The 23,994-nt window shown below is 39.5% G+C and overlaps 1 protein-coding gene across 1 annotated transcript in view; it reads right to left on the bottom strand.

The window, feature by feature from the left end:
• Positions 1-23,994, bottom strand: part of NFXL1 (nuclear transcription factor, X-box binding like 1) — a 100,132-nt gene that overhangs the window by 28,226 nt on the left and 47,912 nt on the right. Inside the window, exons 15-16 of the mRNA XM_038398809.2 lie at positions 17,572-17,593; positions 3,837-3,977 (exon numbers count right to left, since the gene is read on the bottom strand). Of these exons, the coding sequence (XP_038254737.1) occupies positions 3,837-3,977; positions 17,572-17,593 (163 nt within the window). The remainder of the gene's footprint in view (positions 1-3,836; positions 3,978-17,571; positions 17,594-23,994) is intronic.

The following is a 23,994-nucleotide window of genomic DNA, read 5'->3' as shown; positions in this document are numbered from 1 at the left end:
AAGACGACAACTTACAGGTATCCCACAAAACTAAGATTCCATTACCTCCTTTGGCTCCCTGTTTTATACTTGCAACAAATTCTGCATATCCTCATCATTATTGCCTTTTGAAACTCCGCCCCTCCCTTTTTTCCATTTTAAATGAGTTCTGCCCCTTCCACTCCAACAATGCTATGCAAGATCACCAGTTTGTGTACGTCCCCAAAAAGCACAGTCACACTTCTTCCATGCTGCTTCTTAAATGTGGAATGATCTTCTTGAGTTAGCCCATAAACTCCTCCTCAAAACACACTTCTACCATGCTGCTGACGGGGGAAATGCAAATTCATAATGGCTAAATAGACGGCCAGCAGGGATCACTGATATTGATTTTGTTTATACCTTATGATATTAAAAAAACAAGCAATTCATCATCTAATTGTGTACAACTAGCCAAGGCAACCAAGTATTTTAGGGAATGGAATGAAGAAAATGATTGTTACATCAGCTTGTTGCATCTTGTCTTAATTTAAGTAGTAAGAACCAACTCCTATCCTAAAGAGCTAGTAATGTGTTAGTACATAGCCTACCACATCAGTGCCCCAAATCCAGAATGAAACTTTTGGATGCTTTATATAAAACAAAATAAAAGCCATAATTGTGTAACATGGAATTAAAACAGGACATTTCATCTATAGGAGGCTGCATGAAAGAAGCTTGTCAGAGAAGCGGGAAAATCTACACTAAAATCTCAAATCACTGACTTGGTGATAAAAATTTAGATGAAAAAAGGTTCCATGCAGTTGGCCTTATAGATCTCATGGAACGAGGTGACAAGTTGGTTAGAATCACTGACAGCTTCTAACTACCTCTTGTTCTGTGGTGGCACTGCTTCAAGAGTCAACTGACAAACAAAGTAATGTACTACTGGCTAGCATCAATTTAGCCAAGGAAGATGATGGGTTTTTATAAGTCTGCCTCAGAGAAAACGCAGGGTGCATTTTTATGTCCAATTTACAGAGCATGAAGAAACCTACACTGGTAGGTGGGTTCAATGGTTGTTAGAATCAAGTTTTACAGTGAGTCCTCCTACCTCCTTATCCTGTTGGGAGTATAAGATACAACTTTCAGAATTAAAGTTGTATTTTGTACCCCAACTGAATGTTGCTGAACTGGCCAAATTTCTAGCATGCCCATGTAAATCCAAGATCTCTGGACTAATCACTGGATGTGAAACCCTTCTTGGTGAGCTGCTCAACTGAGGTTAAGCATACTGGAATTAACAGAACCTGTATCTGAAGAGCTTGGAAAGTTGTCTTTTCATACCCATGAATGGCTCAAAAGAATTGCTGAAACAGTCAGCCCCAAAACTTGTGCCTTTGTTCTAATTAGAATTTTACTCTGCCCAAGTCAATAATCCTCTATTTGGAAGGCCCTAAAAATTGGAACTTGTTAGTGTCCAAAATCATCTTAGTTGTGTCATACTTCGCGAGGAAGGAACAGATCATCTAACAGACCAAAATGTTCAAGGAGAAAATTTCAATAGTGGTTCCCAAATCAAGAAGGGAATGTGATCCTTTGTGAACTGAGACAATCACGATGAACCTTTGCTGCACCTCAGCAAAAGATTTATACCCTTCTCCATGCAGTATGAGGGTTCAAACACCTTTTCTTTCTCCAATTTTTGCAGGAGCACCGACCCTATGACCCAGGGACCTCTAGTGCCAAATGGCAGAGGGCACAGGGAGTGCTTAGTTTTAAAGGGATCCCCTGCATTGGATGTATGCATAATATTTCACTATGGGTGGCATCTACCAAGAGCTCACTGGCATCATAATCATTGCAAAATGTATGAACAGATAATGATTAAGGAATTATGTATCTGAACTGAAAATTATGTTCCTAAGGTATACGAGTTAAGGCAGGTCACCAGAAGGTGATAAACATGCTCCTTTCAGGTAGGAGGGTGAAGATGCTCATCTCTCCTCAGTCTGGTCACATATGTATTGTCCACTTCACAACAGAGGCCTATCTACAGTCTGAGCCAAATGCCAATCAAGAGATTGTGAAGTCGACAAGAAAGAGGCTAACAGGAAAAAGCAATTAGCAGCGGGACTTCCTGTGTAGGAGTAACAGCAATGTTTTAGGGGAGTATTGCTGGGGGTACTGGGAGACATCCTAGAGCTCTTTCACTGAGGGAAGCAGACAGCATGACTTGCCTCATGAATGAAAGATTACAGCTAACCTGGCTGTAAAATGCTGGAAGGACTTTGGGGGGGGGGGTAAGCATTAGTTACATAAGTCTAGGTTTTAGAATGCATGTTATGATTTTATTTTATATGCAACCATTTATTTCCAATATTTCTACCTGCCACCATTTGGATCTCTTTCCTTTGTTAAATGAACTTTTAAACTTATACTTTAAACTTATTTAAGTGCTACAAGTTAAGCAGAGCGATGAGCTCAGTGGTAACTGGCAAGATGGGGAGTACTGCTTCTTTGGGAGCAGTGAATCTGTAAATACTGAAAGTGTTCAGTGGAACAGGGACTAAACATTCCAATGGGACACTCGGAGGGCTCAGGGGTTGAAGTGTGCCCATCACTAGCCTGCAGAGAAACATTAGAGCCTGCATAGGCTGAGAGCGAAGTGTTTGTGTTGCCTGTGGCCAATGGAGTCAAGAGCTGACCCACAGCAGACACAAACAAGGCTTCCCCACGCTAAGAGCTGGCGGTACCAGAGTGCCTCACAAACCTAGGTAGACCCAGGAAGGACCACCAATCCTTAAGGACAGACACGATGACCTTAGTTGTCTTTACTGGCTACAATAAGTTTTGTTTCCAGTCCTGCTGGATCTGATCAGGCTTTAAGTATGCCAGTTCTGATGACTAACCCCCATTTTTGTCCTATTACTACAGTGGCATTAGTGGACCACCTTCACCTTGAAAGGGCCCTGGTAATGTGTGTTACCTACTTATGTTTAACAATCTGTTCCACCTAGTATTTAGCTGTGACACTTTGAATACTTTTCCCAGACCTGAAGAACTGCTATGTGTAAGCTTCAAAGCTGGTCTCTCTTACCAACAGAATTTGGTTCAATAAAAGATATTACCTCACCCACCTTGTCAACTCAAAACTAGGGCAGTTCTTCATCCTTGCCCAATCTCTCATTTTTGTTTCATCGTACCTCCAGCAACTACAATCTTCTAGCCCCTGGTTTCACGTACTCAACAAGCAAATAATGTTATAGTGTAGGAATTTTTTTTAAATAGTCTCTAATGATCTCTTGATGAATCTTAACATGCAGTCTCACTACTTTTTTGTGTGTGGAAATCTCAGCCTTGTGGTTCTGACATACTTCTAGTGACGAGGTAGAATTTCTCTACTGTTAAAGGGTTGCAGTACAGGAGGCCAGCAAAGTTTGCCTGGTGAGCAATTTCTCCCCAACAGATGGGGTTTGGGAGCCCCCCCTTACCTCACCCCTCAAGATAAACCTGGATTCCTCCCAACACTACATCAGTAGGTCACACAACCCAGGAAGGGTTGTCATATTTGACTTTGGAGGAAGTTTATAAAAATACAAAAATGATACTGGAAGGGGAAAAAAAATCTACACTACTACTTAGCTTTAAATGTTACAACAGAAATAATAATACTGCTTAACATTTACAAAATAGCTAACTAACAATTATCCCAATTTTAAAGATGAAATGAAAACACAGAAAGGTTAAGTGACTCGCTAAAGGTCACCAAGTAAGTCACTTATAGAGCTGGAAACAGAACCTTGGTTTCCTGACTGCAAATCTTGTGCTCTTGAGCCAAGGACAGACTAAAGAAAAATACAACCTCTAAAACTTACCTTTTGCCTGTCAGCATTACCATTTACTTTGGTAAATTTATGACATTCCTTCATGCAGGTATGATTCTGACAATCAAGCAGCCGTCCACAAAATCTTTTACATGAGTAGGGGCCCGCAGAGTGACATGGTAAAGGACTCACCTAAAAGGTTAAAAAAAACCCCAACATATGGCATTAGTACCACGATAGAGAACTTCTGGTGCTTCTGAACATCCGACAAATAACCTTAATTAACCCAGTAAAATGAAAAGTTCAATTAAGTTTATGTACTTGATTTTATATTATACCTAAGTAAATTAAAAAAACAGGCTTGCTTTCTGAAAACACAGCTGCTAGTCTATTTTCCAGATATTCATCAGTTGCAGACTGAAGACTTTCAGTGTGTTTTAGTAATACTTTGCACATCTATTGTGCCTTTTGCTGGAGACTTTCAAAGTGCTTTACAACTGTTAAAGAATTAAGCCTCACAATAACCCTGTGGGGAGACTATGTATAGTGACCTCACTCAAAGTCCATTCTAGTTCTAGAATTAAGCTCCAGAATCTCCCTACACATAGGATATATCACTGAATATATCATCTCTAAAACCAGAACTTTAAGCATATCCACTGTAACTCCACAGAGAAACAACGCAGAAAGGTGTCCAACATCAAACGGCATGTCAGTGGCAGAACTAGAATTTGAACTTATTCACTCCCAGTTCCCATCCTTTAACTAATACACCATGTTCACATGCAAAATTGTTTGTGATGCTGTCACCCATCCATTATGAATTGAAAATTGATAATTTTACAGAGCACTGAATACAAATTTTGTCAGATTAGGATAACTTTCAGTAACTACTTAAATTTTGGCTAAACTCCAACTGAGAAGTTAGGAGACTAAAGGCTCCATATTGTTACCTATACACTGATACTTCCAAATATTTTGTGGGCCTTATGCAAAGTTCTGCCCCTAACACATAACTGGGCTCTCCCCACAACTCTCACATACACCTAATTTCTATAATAATTCATTTTTGTGGCTGTGTGGACTATGGTGACAGCCCTTTCAGGGGCTGGGAAGACAGAAGATGGAACTGAAGTAGGATATCCTCAACAGGGAATCTGAGAAGTGCTCTGGATGGCGGGTTGGTTATATGATTCTGGTATGGGACATGTGGAAGGCTGTCATTGCCAAATTACTCCATCTCTCCACAGTATCATGTGGAAACTGAAGCTAACTATGCTGTCTAAAGCGTGAGTCATCTTCCCAAATACCTAGAAGTAGGTGGCTCTTTGGGGTAAAAAAAATTACACTTTAATATTTTAAGTAGCTTCCTTTTCTTCTCAGGTTTCACTTCCGCTTCCTGACTTCAGGCAGGTATCAGTCATTCTGCTGTGAATGTCAGTGACAGATCAAAAGAGCATCTTAAAGAAAGCATTCTAGTTTAGTCTCCTGCTGCTGGAACACTATATGACTCATATAATTAATCTCACTACCATTATCAGCACAGTACAGCTCAAGAAATCCATAGCTTCAAGAAGGTTGATGAGGTGGAGATAATAGGAAAAAAATTGATGAGAGTGGAAGGTCACTTCTTGAAACTGATTAGGAACAAGTAAATATGGCCTCATTTCCCAGTACAGATCTACCAGAAGGAGATTGCAGAGGGACAGAGCTAAGAGAGGAAGTACAAAACCTTCTAAATTTGAGCAGTTCATCCCAGTCTTTTCTGCATGAAAAGTGGTTTTGATATCAGCAACAGAACAACCTGAAGACCTGCCTGCAACTGGAAAGCAGAATTAAAACCAAAGACAAAAATATAGAGGAAGTTTAAATACTAGACATGGAGGATTTAGGAGTGGATGGATTGTCTGTTTTTGGTTTTAACATTAGTATTTGATTACATTTTAAATAGGTGGTTAGGGAACTAAAACCACAATAACTGTACTTTAGGCTAAGACTGAACCACATCTAAAAAGGAGCTAGCATAAAAGAATGTACACATGCAGAGTCAGATTAATATATCCATTGCCACAGAAATCAAAAATGAAATTAAAATTATGAGAAAAACAAATTAGAAGAAAATCAGAACATAAAACCACAAAGAAACACACAACCAAAATGGTTGTGCAAAAAAAAAAAAACAAAAAAAACAAAAAAAACCACCCCGAACAAAAGCCTGGCTGTTCTTTGCATACAGAGGTCAGAGGGATGAAGTGAGAAAGGCTAAAAGTCAAATAGAGTTGGACCTTGCAAATTAAATTAAAACTAATAGTAAAAGGTACTATAGACATATAAATAAATAAATAAAAAAGAGAAAAAAGAGAAATGGGACCGCTAAACACTGAGGATGGAATGGAGGTTAAGGATAATCTAGGCATGGCCCAATATCTAAACAAATATTTTGTCTCAGTCTTTAAATGAGGCTAATGAGGATCTTAGGGATAATGATAGGATATGGAGGTAGATATTACCATATCTGAGGTAGAAGTGAAACTCGAACAGCTTAATGGGACTAAATCAGGGGGCCCAGATAATCTTTATCCAAGAATATTAAAGGAATGGCACATGAAATTGCAAGCCCATTAGCAAGAATTTTTAATGAAACTGTAAACTCAGGGGTTGTACCATATGACTGGAGAATTGCTAACATAGTTCCTATTTTTAAGAAAGGAAAAAAATGTGATCCGGGTAACTACAGGCCTGTTAAGTTTGACATCTGTAGTATGCAAAATCTTGGAAAATTTTTTTGAAGGAGGCAGTAGTTAAGGACATTGAGGTCAGTGGTAAATGGGACAAAATACAACATGGTTTTACAAAAGGTAGATCGTGCCAAACCAACCCGATATCCTTCTTTGAGAATGGAACAGATTTTTTAGATAAAGGAAATGCAGTGGATCTAATTTACCTAGATTTCAGTAAGGTGTTTAATACGGTGCCACATGGGGAATTATGAGTTAAATTGGAGAAGATGGGGATCAATATTAACATCAAAAGGTGGATAAGGAATTGGTTAAAGGGGAGACTACAGCGGGTCATACTGAAAGGTGACCAGTCAGGCTGGAGGGAGGTTACCAGTAGAGTTCCTCAGGGATCGGTTTTGGGACCAAATCTTTTTATTACTGACCTCGGCACAAAAAGTGGGTGTGCGCCAATAAAGTCTGCGGATGATACAAAGCTGAGAGGTATTGCCAATTTAGAGAAGGATCGGGATATTATACAGGAGGATCTGGATGACCTTGTAAACTGGAGTAATAGTAATAGGATGAAATTTAATAGTGAGAAGTGTAAGGTCATGCCTTTAGGGATTAACAACAAGAATTTTAGTTATAAGCTGGGGACGCATCAATTAGAAGTAACAGAGGAGGAGAAGGATCTTGGACTATTGGTTGACCACAGGATGACTATGAGCCGCCAATGTGATATAGCCGTCAAAAAAGCTAATGTGGTCTTGGGATGCATCAGGCAAGGTATTTCCAGGTGGTGTTAGTACAGTTATACAAGGCACTGGTGAGACCTCACCTGGAATACTGTGTGCAGTTCTGGTCTCCCATGTCTAAGAAGGATGAATTCAAACTGCTACAGGTTCAGAGAAGGGCTACTAGGATGATCCGAGGAATGGAAAACCTGTCTTATGAAAGGAGACTCAAGGAGCTTGGCTTCTTTAGCCTAACAAAAAGAAGGTTGAGGGGAGATATGATTGCTCTCTATAAATATATCAGAGGGATAAATACCAGAGAGGGAGAGGAATTATTTAAGCTCAGTACCAATGTGGACACAAGAACAAATGATATAAACTGGCCATCGGGAAGTTTAGACTTGAAATTAGACAAAGGTTTCTAACCATCAGAGGAGTGAAGTTCTGGAATAGCCTTCCCAGGGAAGCAGTGGGGGCAAAAGACGTATCTGGCTTCAAGATTAAACTCAATAAGTTTATGGAGGAGATGGTATGATGGGATAACATGATTTTGGCAATTAATTGATCTTTAAAATATTCATGGTAAATAAGCCCAATGGCCTGTGATGGGATGTTAGATGGGGTGGGATCTGAGTTACTACAGAGAATTCTCTTCTGGGCATCTGGCTGGTGAATCTTGCCCACATGCTCAGGGTTCAGCTGATCGCCATATTTGGGGTCGGGAAGGAATTTTCCTCCAGGGCAGATTGGAAGAGGCCCTGGGGTTTTTTTGCCTTCCGCTGTAGCATGGGACTTGGGTCACTTGCTGGAGATTTCTCTGCACCTTGAAGTCTTTAAACCATGATTCGAGGACTTCAATAGCTCAGACATAGGTGAGAGATTTATTGCAGGAGTGGGTAGGTGAGATTCTGTGGCCTGCATTGTGCAGAGGGTCAGACTAGATGATCATAATGGTTCCTTCTGACTTTAATATCTATGAATCACAGTATGAATACCCCATTATACAGGGAAAAAACTGTCTAGAATGCCTATAATAAAAATCACTAAATCAAAGCAAAGTGGAATTCTTTTATAATTACCTCTCTTAATATTTAATGAACTTAAGCAAACTAGTGGCCTATGAGTACCTAGTATTACAGGTGAAAGCAACTTTTGCCCTAGTAATGTAGTATGTGCAGAAACCTAAATGAATAGCTAATCATATGACAATTTAGAAAGGTGACAAATTTAATCCTCTCACTTTCCAGACAGCCAAACAAATGTTTTTAAGGACAAAGATACTCATCTACGGTCTTTAAACACTGTGTCAATGTACTGGATATTTATTTCTGCATGACTGATATAGGGACTATTCAAAATAAGCCTATTTTAAAACATTCTGTGACATTTCTAAACCAAGTCTGGAATGAAAATTAAAGCCTAAACCATTTAGTGCTAGGAAGCATAATGCATTCTAAATACACAAAAAGTAAATGCTATTTGATATTCTATCTGGTTAAGGCATACTTGGCTCTGTTTCCATCTGCAGCGCGAAGGTTTTAATTAATGCATCCCAGAAGGACAGACTTTGTTCAAACGTATTCATTTTCCCAATTTCAACCATCAAATGACCATAAGTTGATACATCTGTTGTTACAGCTACGAGAAATGAGTTTTCACACCAATCCAAAGTTAAAAGTAATCAGTGAAACAAAAAACTTTCAGTTTAGATTACAACTATGATTTGTCAGGTAGTTTTATTACTAGACTATAACTTGATAATTAAAATTGGAATGCAGCCTTTTGGTTTCTATAAACCTGAAAATGAAAAGCTATTAATTGTTCTAAATATGTAAGACGACTTTTAAAAACCCTAGCAAGTGATATAATTTGAAGAGCAACACTAAGAAAAAAGTTACAGCAAACATTTACAGAAATTGTATTCAGTAATAGGTTTCAGAGTGTTAGCTGTGTTAACAAGGAGAACATCAAAAACAAGGAGACCTTGTGGCACCTTAGAGATTAACAAATTTATTTGGGCATAAGCTTTCGTTAGTTTTGAAGGTGCCACAAGGACTCCTCATTGTTTTTATTCAGTAATACTACATTGTAGCTCACAGGGAATCTCATTTTAATGCAAGTCTTATTGAATCATACTTCTTATGCTTATATTTTGCTGCACGCATATCGTCTGGCAATAAAACTTGTAACTCTGCTGTCCCAAGTGGTGGATCATTTACTAGAAATATACAAAAGATACCCAAATTCTCTACACCCTACTTCTCCAAAAAACAACCCCTCCACCCAACTTTCTGAAAGGAAGAAATGCTAATACAAAACAAGCAACGCAAGGGAAAGGATCTACACTACCATGTTTATAAGCACAACACCTAAATAAATTAAAAGTGCTCAATTCAAATCTTATATATGTAAACAAAATGAAGTCTATTTTTGATAGCATGAATATCTACTTCTTGAACTATTCTTCTCTATCATCTCTTACCTACTTTTCTTCAGGCATTCAGTGTTAAGAACACCCAAATAGGATCCAAAATGTTTCATTCTTAGGGTTTTTGTTTGTTTTTTTTAAATGATCACACTACTTGAAAATATCAGCAGTACAGTATAAATGATAATATAGTATAGCAAGTGTTGTAATGAATTTGTAAATGGTTTCTCTGACAGGCATTGCTAAATTAACCAGAACTCCTTTTGCTGGGTGGCTGCCAGTGTAGCAGCAGAATATTGCAGATATACATTAATAATGTATTTAAGATCTTAGAGGAATCCATGAAAAATGTTTAATGTATGTAATATGCATCATAAATAAATACAGATTTTCCAGATAAGGGCCTCCTTCCTTCTTTTACTACCAAGCATCTAAAAGTTTAGGTTATAGTTCATTTGGATTCATGATACTGTAAAACTGAAGCAGAAAGAAATCTGCACTCTGCTGGCTGACAAAATACACAAGTTTTATCCACTAAAGTACACAGAACAAATGCATACAAGCCACTAGGATTTAATAAAAAGACTTCCACTACCATATATTCACAACAGCTTATATAAAGGACGGGGGAAGGAAGGTAGAAAGTTCCCTTTTGTGCTGAATGCCACTCTTATGGTAGTCAAATGATTCGGGAGTGTGCACGATGTTAACCTAGACACATTTTCACTCCATTTTTTCTATAGTACCTAATCAGTGTAGTATTTAAGTGCTTTAAGAAGCTATTTGCCGCTATCTTTAATGAGTAATTCTATGGAATTACTTTGTTTAATGAAAAATAAACTCAAAGACAGACTTCCCATGGTGAAGGTGTAAATTCATGCACTTTCTCTCAATATAGATTTGAGCCTAGCCATAAATTCTGTTTTCCTTCCATATAGGTATACAGAGGAACATGATTAAATGACATAACTGACATCGGGTCTTTATACAGGCTCAAATTTTGTTGTGTATCAATACATGAAATTTTAGTGATGCGTCAAATCCTGACCATGATGAGAGATTGTTTTGGATTGAAAAAAACTTTACTTATAATAAACCTACAAGTTTTAGCATTGAGAGTATTCCATACATGAAGATGAAAGTCTATATTTTGACAAAGATATGTGCTCATCATCTCCTCCCATCCATTCTTCACAGCATGCGTTTATCTTACATGATAGGCATGCTGCCTGAACAGTAATCTGCTGAAAAACCCAACCTAATTTCACATTGAATACCTATGGGTTACTTAGATTACTGTAAAAAGGAAAGGAGTACTTGTGGCACCTTAAGAGACTAAAATTTATTTGCGCATGAGCTGTAGCTCACGAAAGCTTATGCTCAAATAAATTTGTTAGTCTCTAAGGTGCCACAAGTACTCCTTTTCTTTTTGCGAATACAGACTAACACGGCGGCTACTCTGAAACCTAAGATTACTGTATGTACTGCAATAACAGTGCATTTGTTCTTACATTGTCTGCACAACTATTATTTGTAGTAGAGAGTGAATAAAAAAAGCCAACAAATTTCTACTCTATCATGTCACGTTTATCTACATAATTTATTAGATTGTGTTTAGTTGTCTATATATATTTGGGGAAGTTTTAGGTTATGTATTTTTCTGTAGTGGGTATTTTAGAAGTCTATGCACCAGCCTTTAGAAGTCACGTAATGAAAGGGGTGCAACAACATGCAGATTTCAAATATGAGCATGAGGATTTATTTATGGCACACTTTTGGAGTTCATGACAGAGTACAACTTACATGACTTAGTACTATAAATTTGTCTCAAAGCCCACAAATCTCTCTAATGTGGGTGGGGCAGGGGGAGGAAGGATGACACTGTCTTGAAGGGGTCTGTGCTATAAGTAGTGACATACGTAGAACTCAATCCTATACAGCAATGAGATATAAAAGGACACACGAATTCCAAAATCAAATGAGTGGGATTGTCCCAGCCACACAGGAAGGAAGGTAAAATGCAGCAGATGTGATTTAATTAGGTGACAATTTCATTAACATACCTCACCTGGAAAATACTCTGCAATCAATTGTACAGCACAGGCCATCATTATTTCCTTAATCATTCCCACCTATTTGGGAGTACTGTCATCAGGCCTCACCCCTCCCAACCTGGTCCTTGCCCATTGTTGTGACCATACCCCCTCCCCCCAAACGAGGGTAGGGGAAGCAATAGGAAAACGGGGGTTGTCTCCCTACTGTACCAGACATTAAAAGAGCCAACCCCTTTTCCCAGCTTCATCAGGGGATGCCTTTCCCAAAGTCCATTTCCAATGTCAGTTTTATGAGAGAACTGGACTCCTTACCTGCACTGGACTCTTGCTACCTGCTAGGTTGAGACAACTTGACCTAACCTCATTACCTACCCCAGTACACACTATGGCCAATGTCCCACCTGAGCCAGCCTCTTCCAGTTGCCCTTGGCTTTGGTAACTGCACCCTTTGCTCTCCCTGCATAGGGAAAACTTAAAGGCAGCAGGGGAAACAAAGGTGCCACAACCCCTTTTCATCCTGCCGCGTAGACAAAACCCCACTATGCTGAGACTGCAGTGAGTGCAGACTCATTGCCATCTTTGAGAAATAGCTTGAAGTGGTTGAAGTAAAACAGGTAGAAAGAAGGTGTGCATATATGATGTTGAAAAGGAGACTACTTACCACAAAGAAGAAATTATTTAGATCAATTATAAAATTACTGAGGTCAGTAAAAATACTGATTTTGGTTACACACATTAAGTCTATCTGTACAGAAGGCAATTTCTATAAAAAAAATTCTAATACTTTCAAGAAAGCACATGTGTAGTGTATATCTTTTATCTAACCTCTGAAACTTTTCTTATTTTCTCCCCACTGAAATTATGCACACACAAACAATAAACCTAAATCTTGACTCTCACATCACAAGTTTCCACAGATAAGTACTAAATGACCAAGGAAAAAAAACACCAATTTCATTTAAATCGGAGGAGACACATTGTACATAGATTCATAGATACTAAGATCAGAAGGGACCATTCTGATCTAATCTGACCTCCTGCACAGCGCAGGCCACGGAATCTCACCCACCCACTCCTACGAAAAACCTCACCCATTTGAGCTATTGAAGTCCTTAAATCATGGTTTAAAGACTTCAAGGAGCAGAGAAGCCTCCCTCAAGTCAACCATGCCCCATGCTACAGAGGAAGGCGAAAAACCTCCAGGGCCTCTCCAATCTGCCCTGGAGGAAAATTCCTTCCCGACCCCAAATATGGCGATCAGCTAAACCCTGAGCATATGGGCAAGATTCACCAGCCAGATAATACAGAAAATTCTTTCCTGGGTAACTCAGATCCCATCCAATATCCCATCTCAGGGGATTTGGCCTATTTACCCTGAATATTTAAAGATCAATTACTTACCAAAATCACATTATCCCATCATACCATCTCCTCCATAAACTTATCAAGTAGAATCTTAAAACCAGATAGATCTTTTGCCCCCACTGCTTCCCTTGGAAGGCTATTCCAAAACGTCACTCCTCTGATGGTTAAAAACCTTCGTCTGATTTCAAGTCTAAAGTTCCTGGTGGCCAGTTTATACCCATTTGTTCTTGTGTCCACATTGGTGCTGAGCTGAAATAATTCCTCTCCCTCTCCTGTATTTATCCCTCTGATATATTTATAGAGAGCAATCATATCTCCCCTCAACCTTCTTTTACTTAGGCTAAACAAGCCAAGCTCCTTAAGTCTCCTTTCATAAGACAAGTTTTCCATTCCTCAGATCATCCTAGTAGCCCTTCTCTGTACCTGCTCCAGTTTGAATTCATCCTTTTTAAACATGGGAGACCAGAACTGCACACAGTATTCTAGGTGAGGTCTCACCAGTGCCTTGTATAACGGTACTAAAACCTCCTTATCCCTACTGGAAATGCCTCTCCTGATGCATCCCAAAACCGCATTAGTTTTTTCACAGCCATATCACATTGGCAGCTCATAGTCATCCTATGATCAACCAATACTCCAAGGTCCTTCTCCTCTCCGTTACTTCTAATTGATGCGTCCCCAATTTATAACTAAAATTCTTGTTATTAATCCCTAAATGCATGACCTTACACTTCTCACTATTAAATTTCATCCTATTACTATTACTCCAGTTTACAAGGTCATCCAGATCCTCCTGTATAATATCCCGATCCTTCTCTAAATTGGCAATACCTCCCAGCTTTGTATCATCTGCAAACTTTATTAGCACACTCCCACTTTTTGTGCCAAGGTCAGTAATAAAAGATTAATAAGATTGGTCCCAAAACCGATCCCTGAGGAACTCCACTGGTAACCTCCCTCCAACCTGACAGTTCGCCTTTCCGTAGGACCCGTTGCAGTCTCCCCTTTAACCAATTCCTTATCCACCTTTTGATGTTCATATTGATCCCCATCTTCTCCAATTTAACTAATAATTCCCCATGTGGCACGGTATCAAACGCCTTACTGAAATCTAGGTAAATTAGATCCACTGCATTTCCTTTATCTAAAAAATCTGTTATCTTTTCAAAAAAGGAGATTAGGTTGGTTTGGCGCGATCTACCTTTTGTAAAACCATGTTGTATTTTGTCCCATTTACCATTGACTTCAATGTCCTTAACTAATTTCTCCTTCAAAATTTTTTCCAGGACCTTGCATACTACAGATGTCAAACTAACTGGCCTGTAGTTACCCGGATCACTTTTTTCCCCTTTCTTAAAAATAGGAACTATATTAGCAATTCTCCGATCATTCGGTACTACTCCTGAGTTTACAAATTCATTAAAAATTCTTGCTAACGGGCTTGCAATTTCAGGTGCCAATTCCTTTAATATTCTTGGATGAAGATTATCTGGGCCCCCCGATTTAGTCCCATTAAGCTGTTTCAGTTTCGCTTCTACCTCAGATATGGAAATATCTACCTCTATATCCTCATTCCCATTTGTCATGCTACCATTATCCCTAAGATCCTCTTTAGCCTTATTAAAGACTGAGGCAAAGTATTTGTTTAGCTATTGGGCCATGCCTAGATTATCTTTAACCTCCACTCCATCCTCAGTGTTAAGCGGCCCCACTTCTTCCTTCTTAGTTTTCTTCTTATTTATATGGCTATAGAACCTTTTACTATTGGTTTTAATTCCCTTTGCAAGGTCCAACTCTACTCGACTTTTAGCCTGTCTCACTTTATCCCTACATGTTCTGACCTCAATCAGGTAGCTCTCCTTGCTGATCCCTCCCATCTTCCACTCCCTGTATGCTTTCTGCTTCTTCTTAATCACCTCTCTAAGATGCTTGCTCATCCAGCTTGGTCTACAACTCCTTCCTATGAATTTTTTCCCCTTTCTTGGTATACAGGCTTCCGATAGCTTCTGCAGCTTTTTTTTCATTTACACTACAGAACGATGTGTGCACAAGATTAGGACAGTTGTTTGCCAGTATTAAATATTTACTTAGTCTTTTAAAGACTACATACATCTTTGTAACATTTGACCTTCCATATTACTATACAAGATGGTGTCATTTCTACTTCAATTTTCAAAACTAATTTGTAGATGCACTTACATGATATATCTACATCATCAAGCCAACAGTACATGGTGTACCAAAACGTAGACACATTTTATATAAAAACATTCTAGCATAAATTGGAAATAATATATTGAGGGAAGTTATATGGGAACAATGAACATCTGATTTAACAGGTTTCAAAGTAGCAGCCGTGTTAGTCTGTATTCACAAAAAAAGAAAGTAAACGAGTACTTGTGGCACCTTAGAGACTAACAAATTTATTTGAGCATAACCTTTCGTGAGCTACTGTTCACTTCATCGGAAGCAGTGAGCTGTAGCTCACGAAAGCTTGTGCTCAAATAAATGTGTTAGTCTCTAAGGTGCCACAAGTACTCCTTTTCTTTCTTTTTCATCTGATTTAAAAATCTCATGGTTATGATTACAACAATTATGTGAATTATGAATCAATGACAGCTAACAAATTTTACATCTCGATTGTCTAATTTAAAAGGGCTCTAAATTAGAATGTCACTGATATTACAAAAAGAAAGGGAGTACTTGTGGCTTCTTAGAGAATAATAAATTTATCTGAACATAAGCTTTCGTGAGCTACGGCTCACTTCATCGGATGCATTTGGAATGCATCCGTTGAAGTGAGCTGTAGCTCACGAAAGCTTATGCTCAAATAAATTTGTTAGTCTCTACGGTGCCGCAAGTCCTCCTTTTCTTTTTGTGAATACAGACTAACATGGCTGCTACTCTGAAAACTGATTTTACAAAAACCTGACATATTAGTGAAAAGTCTGCAGTAAGCCTAACAAAACACCTGCTAATCATTAAAATGTAGCTGTAATTTTAAAATTAGTGAAAATTTAATTATAAAAAGTGGTAAATGATTTTTGGATTACTTTTCTAACCATTTCTAACTGTTAAATGATTGTGAAAATTAAATTACATTTTTCTCTAGAGCAGTGGTTCCCAAACTGGGATTCGTGAAATGTTACAGGGCATTCTCGGGAAAAAATTCCCTAATGGCGGACAGAGCTGTCCCTAGGGACCCTGGGGTCAACAGCCCAGAGCCCCTCGACTTCCAAGAGCTAAGCAGATCAAAACCAGCATATCTAACACACAGGGGAGATTTTAACTTCAAGACTCCTTATAAGAAATGCAAAGGGAGGTAGATATTTTTTGCTGTTTTAAAATGAAACAAGCAGATAGTATTGTTTTTAAAATGATAATGAACAAGTTTAAGCTTGGTTGTAACCTGCGTGGTTTGCCTGGACTGCTCAAGACCTGAATGCTTGTATAGGAGAAATTCTTGATTTGAGTTGGCTTTTTAAATCCCTTCATGCCATCTGACATCCGATACTCCTTGATGAAACCTAGGAGCCTTGTCGTTTAACAGGCTTATTCAAAAATGATACAAGCGACAGACGTGAGATCTCGGAAGAGAGTTGCCATTTTCATAATGTAATAAAGAAAAAATGATAAATAATAAATAATGCATAGCGTGTGATCAGCACGTCATAAAAACCAATTTTATATTTCCAAGGTCACTGCTTTTCTAATTTATACTCAGGTAAAGGAGAAAATCCCTGGAAATGTTCATTTTTAGGAGGGAGTTCGCAAGACTTGACATTTTAGTGAAAGAAGTTTGCGGGTTGCTAAAGTTTGGGAACCACTGCTCTAGAGTAAATCAGCACAGAAAACCTCTACTTCTAGATTATAGAAGGCTGCACCAAATGACAAGTTAATTCGCTGGATCTCTCATAGGAGAGTCTTCACCACACATCCAATCTTCCCACTCTGCATCTAAATCACACAGTGGCATTACCATTTACTGTCCCATATGCAATGCAAAGCCTCCATCCCTTCTGAGGAATAATGTAGTGATGGTAGCTACTTGGACAAGAAAATTTGAGGGGGAGAGGGGGAACGTTGCTTACATACAAGTCAAACGAAAAAAGGGAGCGAAATATTTAATGAAACAGACAACATGCAATTAAATACACTCACTAGTCCAAGAGCATTTCACCATTATAACTGTATAGAATGTACAAAAACAATAATTTTGCGGATACATTTTAACACGGCTACCCCGATACTTGTATAAAATGTTCTTTCAAAAGCCAAGAATTTAAACTTTGATCAAACAACCTAAAATTCAACTGCTATACATTTTCTAATACAGTGCTGTAATACTGTCCTAATGAACATGACAGCACTCAAATAAAAACACTTACAAAAAGTATTTGTTGCATTAAAATCTAGTAAGAACTAATCTAAACAAAATGATGCACACTTCATATTCACTCAAATGGTCATTTCTCTGTGACTCACCTCATGCTGCCCAAGACATTCCCTGCAAAGAAGAAAAAAAAAATTGAGAGAACTGCAAACAGCTGTACTCCTTAAAGCAATAAGGTATCTGAAGCAGTGTCAATGTTTTGCTGTGGGAAATAATCCATTATAAAACATCTGTTCCACAAATGCATAGAACTTCTGATGCAGCTGTGCTGCTACAAGGTCTCCTCCATAGCCACCCTACGCCGATGGGAGAGAACTCTCCAGTCAACATAATTAAAACAACGCAACAAACAGTGGCAGCTGTCAACACTGGTGCTTCTGTCAGTGCAAGTTATGTCACTCAGGGGTGTTTTTTTCACATCCTTGAGTGATGCAAGTTATACCAACAAAAGTGCTAGTGTAGACATAGCCTAAGTCTGAGAGTTCACATGAATTTAAGGGCATTCCTAGATATGGCCTCAGTTAGTAGGAGTGACCAGTACCTTTTAGCAAGGATGCTCCCTAATCCACTTGTTCTAATGCTCCCCTACCACCACCCCCTTTCAGCAACAGTCTCATGGAGGCAGCTCTACATGGCACCACATCAAGGTCAAAGGATGGGTCCAACATTCATGCTGCTTTTGGAGCGCAACTACACCATTAGATCAATGTGTTAACCTCTAATTTTCCATTCTTAATTGGATTCTAATTTATCAGTTTTATAGACAGAATAAAGTATTCCAACTGCAGACTCAGCAAGGCTGTATAAAGAAATGTATTCTCTTTATTGCAGAAACTTCTGAATTATTGTTTTCTAAGAACACTCCTTTGAGTCTTTTAATAGGCATTATTTTCCCTATTTCGCAATTTCTGTAGAGGCTTTTTTGTAAGCGGTCTAGTCCTGTAGAAATTTATTTCTTCCTTCAGATGATCAAAGATATGAAACAATGGCAGAACCCAGGAAAGGCCTCACAGACAGCTGCAGCAGCACAGGAGTTAGCAAACAGAGCTGTAAACAGGGGAGTTTGAGTGGGAGTTTGTATTGTGGTGCTTGTTTGGGATTTGTTTTTGCTGGGGGGGGTGGTCTTTTTGGTGTGGCTTGTGTTTCCCAGATTAACAGGATTTAGGGGGGAAGGCTATGACTGATACGGAGGCAGCTGTGGGAGTGACTCCTGTAGTGGAAGACACAATGAGGATGACTGGATGTGGAAGCTGTGGTATGTACATGACCCTGGAGGGGGGACCTGGTAAGAGTTTTTTCTGCATGAAATGCCATCTAATAGAGCTGATGGAGGAAAAGATCCGACGTCTGGAGATGCAGGTGGAAAGTCTGGTTGAGTTTAGGAAGGGGTTTGAGCAGATGATGGAGCAAAGACATGAGGTATCTGAAGGGAAAAGCTCAGACTCGCAGATGGAAGCAGGGCTGGGGAATTTTGAGGGGAGACTGGGTGAGGAAAGTGGTCAGTGGAAGCATGTGACTAAAAGAACCAGGCAGAGGAAAAGACGGGCTAGTGAAGGAGAAATAGAGCTTAGGAACAGGTTTGCAGAGTTGGAAAACGAAGAAGGGGCTCAGCAGGTACTTGTTGAAGGTGGAAGGGTAAGGAAGAAGAGAAGAGAGGCTAGTCCTATAGGAAAAGCAGAAGAGTCAAGGGAGACTACACCAAATATGAGCCCCAGGAGGATACAGGATGGGTTGAAAAGGATTATAAGGGAAAATAGGAATGGAAAGAACTTGCAGCCAGAGGGAACAGGGGAGAGACTGGAGAATAGCACCATCACCAGGAAAAGGCAGGTCTATGTGATCGGGGACTCTTTATTGAGAAGAATAGACAGGTCTGTAACTAGAGCTGATCCAGAGAATAGAAGGGTGTGCTGTCTTCCGGGTGCTAAGATACGGGATGTAGACCTGAGGTTGAAAAGGACCCTAAAGGGAGCGGGAAAGAATCCCCTAATTATCCTTCATGTGGGAACAAATGATACGGCTAGATTCTCGCTGGAAAGTATTAAGGGAGACTATGCTAGGCTGGGGAAGATACTTAAGGAAATCGAGGCTCAAGTGATCTTTAGTTGGATCCTGCCTGTTCCTAGAGAAGGGCAACAAAGGTGTGACAAGATTATGACTGTCAACAGATGGCTTAGGCAGTGGTGCTATAAGGAGGGCTTTGCCTCCCAGTGGCCATACATCCCATTCATGGACAGAGGACAGTTCTCTCGGGATGGACTTCATCTGAGTAGGGAAGGAAATAGACTTCTAGGATCAAGGCTGGCACAACTGATAAAGAGAGCTTTAAACTAGGAATTTGGGGGAGATGATTGGGAGATGTCCAGGTAATCTCCACGCCAGATTTTAGCATTGAGGGGGAAGAAGACGAAGAAAGGATACAGCCATGGGTAGGAGAATGTATATAAGGAGCAAGGGCAGTGTGGATACTAGTCTAATAGGTTATACTGGCTGTAGAATGACTGTGCCTAATAGGGTACAAAATGTGAGCCAGGCCAAACAGCAAAAATTAAGATGTTTGTACACCAGTGCGAGGAGCCTAGGTAACAAAATGGAGGAACTAGAGCTACTGGTGCAGGAAGTGAAACCAGATATTACAGGGATAACAGAAACATGGTGGAATAGTAGTCATGACTGGACTACAGGTATTGAAGGGTATGTGCTGTTTAGGAAAGACAGAAACAAAGGTAAAGGTGGTGGAGTAGCATTGTATATCAATGATGAGGTAGAATGTAAAGAAATAAGAAGCGATGCAATGGATAAGACCGAGTCCGTCTGGGCAAAAATTACATTGGGGAAGAAAACTAGTAAAGCCTCTCCTACGATAGTGCTTGGGGTGTGCTATAGACCTCCGGGATCTAATTTGGATATGGATAGAGCCCTTTTTAATGTTTTTAATAAAGTAAATACTAGTGGAAACTGCACGACCATGGGAGACTAACTTCCCAGATATAGACTGGAGGACGAGTGCTAGTAATAATAATAGAGCTCAGATTTTCCTAGATGCGATAGCTGATGGATTCCTTCATCAAGCAGTTGCTGAACTGACTAGAGGGGATGCCATTTTAGATTTAATTTTGGTGAGTAGTGAGGACCTCATAGAAAAAAAAATGGTTGTAGGGGAAAATCTTGGCTCAAGTGATCATGAGCTACTTCAGTTCAAACTGAACGGAAGGATTAACAAAAATAAATCTGCAACTAGAGTTTTTGATTTCAAAAGGGCTGACTTTCAAAAATTAAGGAAATTAGTTAGGGAAGTGGATTGGACTGAACAACTTATGAATCTAAAGGTAGAGGCGGCCTGGGATTACTTTAAATCAAAGCTGCAGAAGCTATCGGAAGCCTGTATCCCAAGAAAGGGGAAAAAATTCATACGAAGGAGTTGTAGACCAAGCTGGATGAGCAAGCATCTTAGAGAGGTGATTAAGAAGAAGCAGAAAGCATACAGGGAGTGGAAGATGGGAGGGATCAGCAAGGAAAGCTACCTGATTGAGGTCAGAACATGTAGGGATGAAGTGCGACAGGCTGAAAGTCAAGTAGAGTTGGACCTTGCAAAGGGAATTAAAACCAATAGTAAAAGGTTCTATAGCCATATAAATAAGAAGAAAAAGAAAGAAGAAGAAGTGGGGCCACTAAACACTGAGGATGGAGTGGAGGTTAAAGATAATCTAGGCATGGCCCAATATCTAAACAAATACTTTGCCTCAGTCTTTAATAAGGCTAAAGAGGATCTTAGGGATAAATGGTAGCATGACAAATGGGAATGAGGATATGGAGGTAGATATTACCATATCTGAGGTAGAAGCAAAACTGAAACAGCTTAATGGGACTAAATCGGGGGGCCCAGATAATCTTCATCCAAGAATATTAAAGGATTGGCACCTGAAAGTGCAAGCCCATTAGCAAGAATTTTTAATGAATCTGTAAAGTCAGGAGTAGTACCGAATGATTGGAGAATTGCTAATATAGTTCCTATTTTTAAGAAAGGAAAAAAAAGTGATCCGGGTAACTACAAGCCAGTTAGTTTGACATCTGTAGTATGCAAGGTCCTGGAAAAAATTTTGAAGGAGAAATTAGTTAAGGACATTGAAGTCAATGGTAAATGGGACAAAATACAACATGGTTTTACAAAAGGTAGATCGTGCCAAACCAACCTAATCTCCTTTTTTGAAAAAGTAACAGATTTTTTAGATAAAGGAAATGCAGTGGATCTTATTTACCTAGATTTCAGTAAGGTGTTTGATACCGTGCCACATGGGGAATTATTAGTTAAATTGGAGAAGATGGGGATCAATATGAACATCAAAAGGTGGATAAGGAATTGGTTAAAGGGGAGACTGCAACGGGTCCTACCGAAAGGCGAACTGTCAGGCTGGAGGGAGGTTACCAGTAGAGTTCCTCAGGGATCGGTTTTGGGACCAATCTTATTTAGTCTTTTTATTACTGACCTCGGCACAAAAAGTGGGTGTGTGCTAATAAAGTTTGCAGATGATACAAAGCTGGGAGGTATTGCCAATTCAGAGAAGGATCGGGATATTATACAGGAGGATCTGGATGACCTTGTAAACTGGAGTAATAGTAATAGGATGAAATTTAATAGTGAGAAGTGTAAGGTCATGCCTTTAGGGATTAATAACAAGAATTTTAGTTATAAATTGGGGACGCATCAATTAGAAGTAACGGAAGAGGAGAAGGACCTTGGAGTATTGGTTGATCATAGGATGACTATGAGCTGCCAATGTGATATGGCTGTGAAAAAAGCTAATGCGGTTTTGGGATGCATCAGGAGAGGCATTTCCAGTAGGGATAAGGAGGTTTTAGTACCGTTATACAAGGCACTGGTGAGACCTCACCTGGAATACCGTGTGCAGTTCTGGTCTCCCATGTTTAAAAAGGATGAACTCAAACTGGAGCAGGTACAGAGAAAGGCTACTAGGATGATCCGAGGAATGGAAAACTTGTCTTATGAAAGGAGACTTAAGGAGCTTGGCTTGTTTAGCTTAACTAAAAGAAGGTTGAGGGGAGATACGATTGCTCTCTATAAATATATCAGAGGGATAAATACAGGAGAGGGAGAGGAATTATTTCAGCTCAGCACCAATGTGGACACAAGAACAAATGGGTATAAACTGGCCACCAGGAAGTTTAGACTTGAAATCAGACGAAGGTTTTTAACCATCAGAGGAGTGAAGTTTTGGAATAGCCTTCCAAGGGAAGCAGTGAGGGCAAAAGATTTATCTGGTTTTAAGATTCTACTCGATAAGTTTATGGCGGAGATGGTATGATGGGATAATGGGATTTTGGTAAGTAATTGATCTTTAAATATTCAGGGTAAATAGGTCAAATCCCCTGAGATGGGATATTAGATGGATGGGATCTGAGTTACCCAGGAAAGAATTTTCTGTATTATCTGGCTGGTGAATCTTGCCCATATGCTCAGGGTTTAGCTGATCGCCATATTTGGGGTCGGGAAGGAATTTTCCTCCAGGGCAGATTGTAGAGGCCCTGGAGGTTTTTCGCCTTCCTCTGTAGCATGGGGCACTTGAGGGAGGATTCTCTGTTCCTTGAAGTCTTTAAACCACTATTTGAGGACTTCAATAGCTCAGACATAGGTGAGGTTTTTCGTAGGAGTGGGTGGGTGAGATTCTGTGGCCTGCGCTGTGCAGGAGGTCGGACTAGATGATCAGAATGGTCCCTTCTGACCTTAGTATCTATCAATCTCCTGCTCAGTTTGTTTGTTGATGATGATTACTTTCTACCTTTGGTTGAGTACCAGGTTCAGATCTGCAGTTTCTCATTTCTCTATTGGAACCTCCTATTGAAAGCTTCACTAAATTTCAGATACAATGACCCCAATCCTCAGATCTGGCTAAAGAACATGGAGGAATTTAGGCTAGAAGGTGGGGGTGGCAATAATTGTTCTGACATTCGGCAGCTACCAACAACTCCAAATGGCCTTTCCTGTTGTCACAAAATAGCAGGATACAGGGACACCCCACTGATGCTACTTTCCCCTGGCTACAAGAAAGAGTTGGGAGCAAAGGAACCTCTGAGGGGCTCTACATCATTGAGGAATCCCCATATCCTGAGATGATTCACCTGTAGCCAGTTAATCTGGTTTACAGCATCTTTGTGCTTCACATCAGCACAAAATCTGTCCTAGTGCAGGAGGAAAAAGCTGGCCCAGTACGTTCACAATACTTAACTTTCCAGACATTCCTTTTAAACTCTTCATAAAAGCTGATATTAAATTTGTTCTTCTCCAGCCCTTTGGCCTCTCACCTATCTAAATTTGTCAAATAATGATCAACAGAACTACTGTCAACTGTTTATGAACATGGTTGTTTTGCTTTATTCTGAAGTGTGCTTTCTACATCTCCAAGCCCCTTTCACTTCAAGTATTGAACAGGCCCAACCCTGATTAACTTTTAAAACCAGATGAGATCATGTATGTTCATCAGACTAATATCAGCTGT

This window comes from Dermochelys coriacea, chromosome 4, assembly GCF_009764565.3.
Source record: "Dermochelys coriacea isolate rDerCor1 chromosome 4, rDerCor1.pri.v4, whole genome shotgun sequence".
Lineage (NCBI taxonomy): Eukaryota > Metazoa > Chordata > Testudines > Dermochelyidae > Dermochelys > Dermochelys coriacea.
Note: the sequence above shows the minus strand (reverse complement) of the source record. Positions and strands in the feature narration are given on the sequence as shown.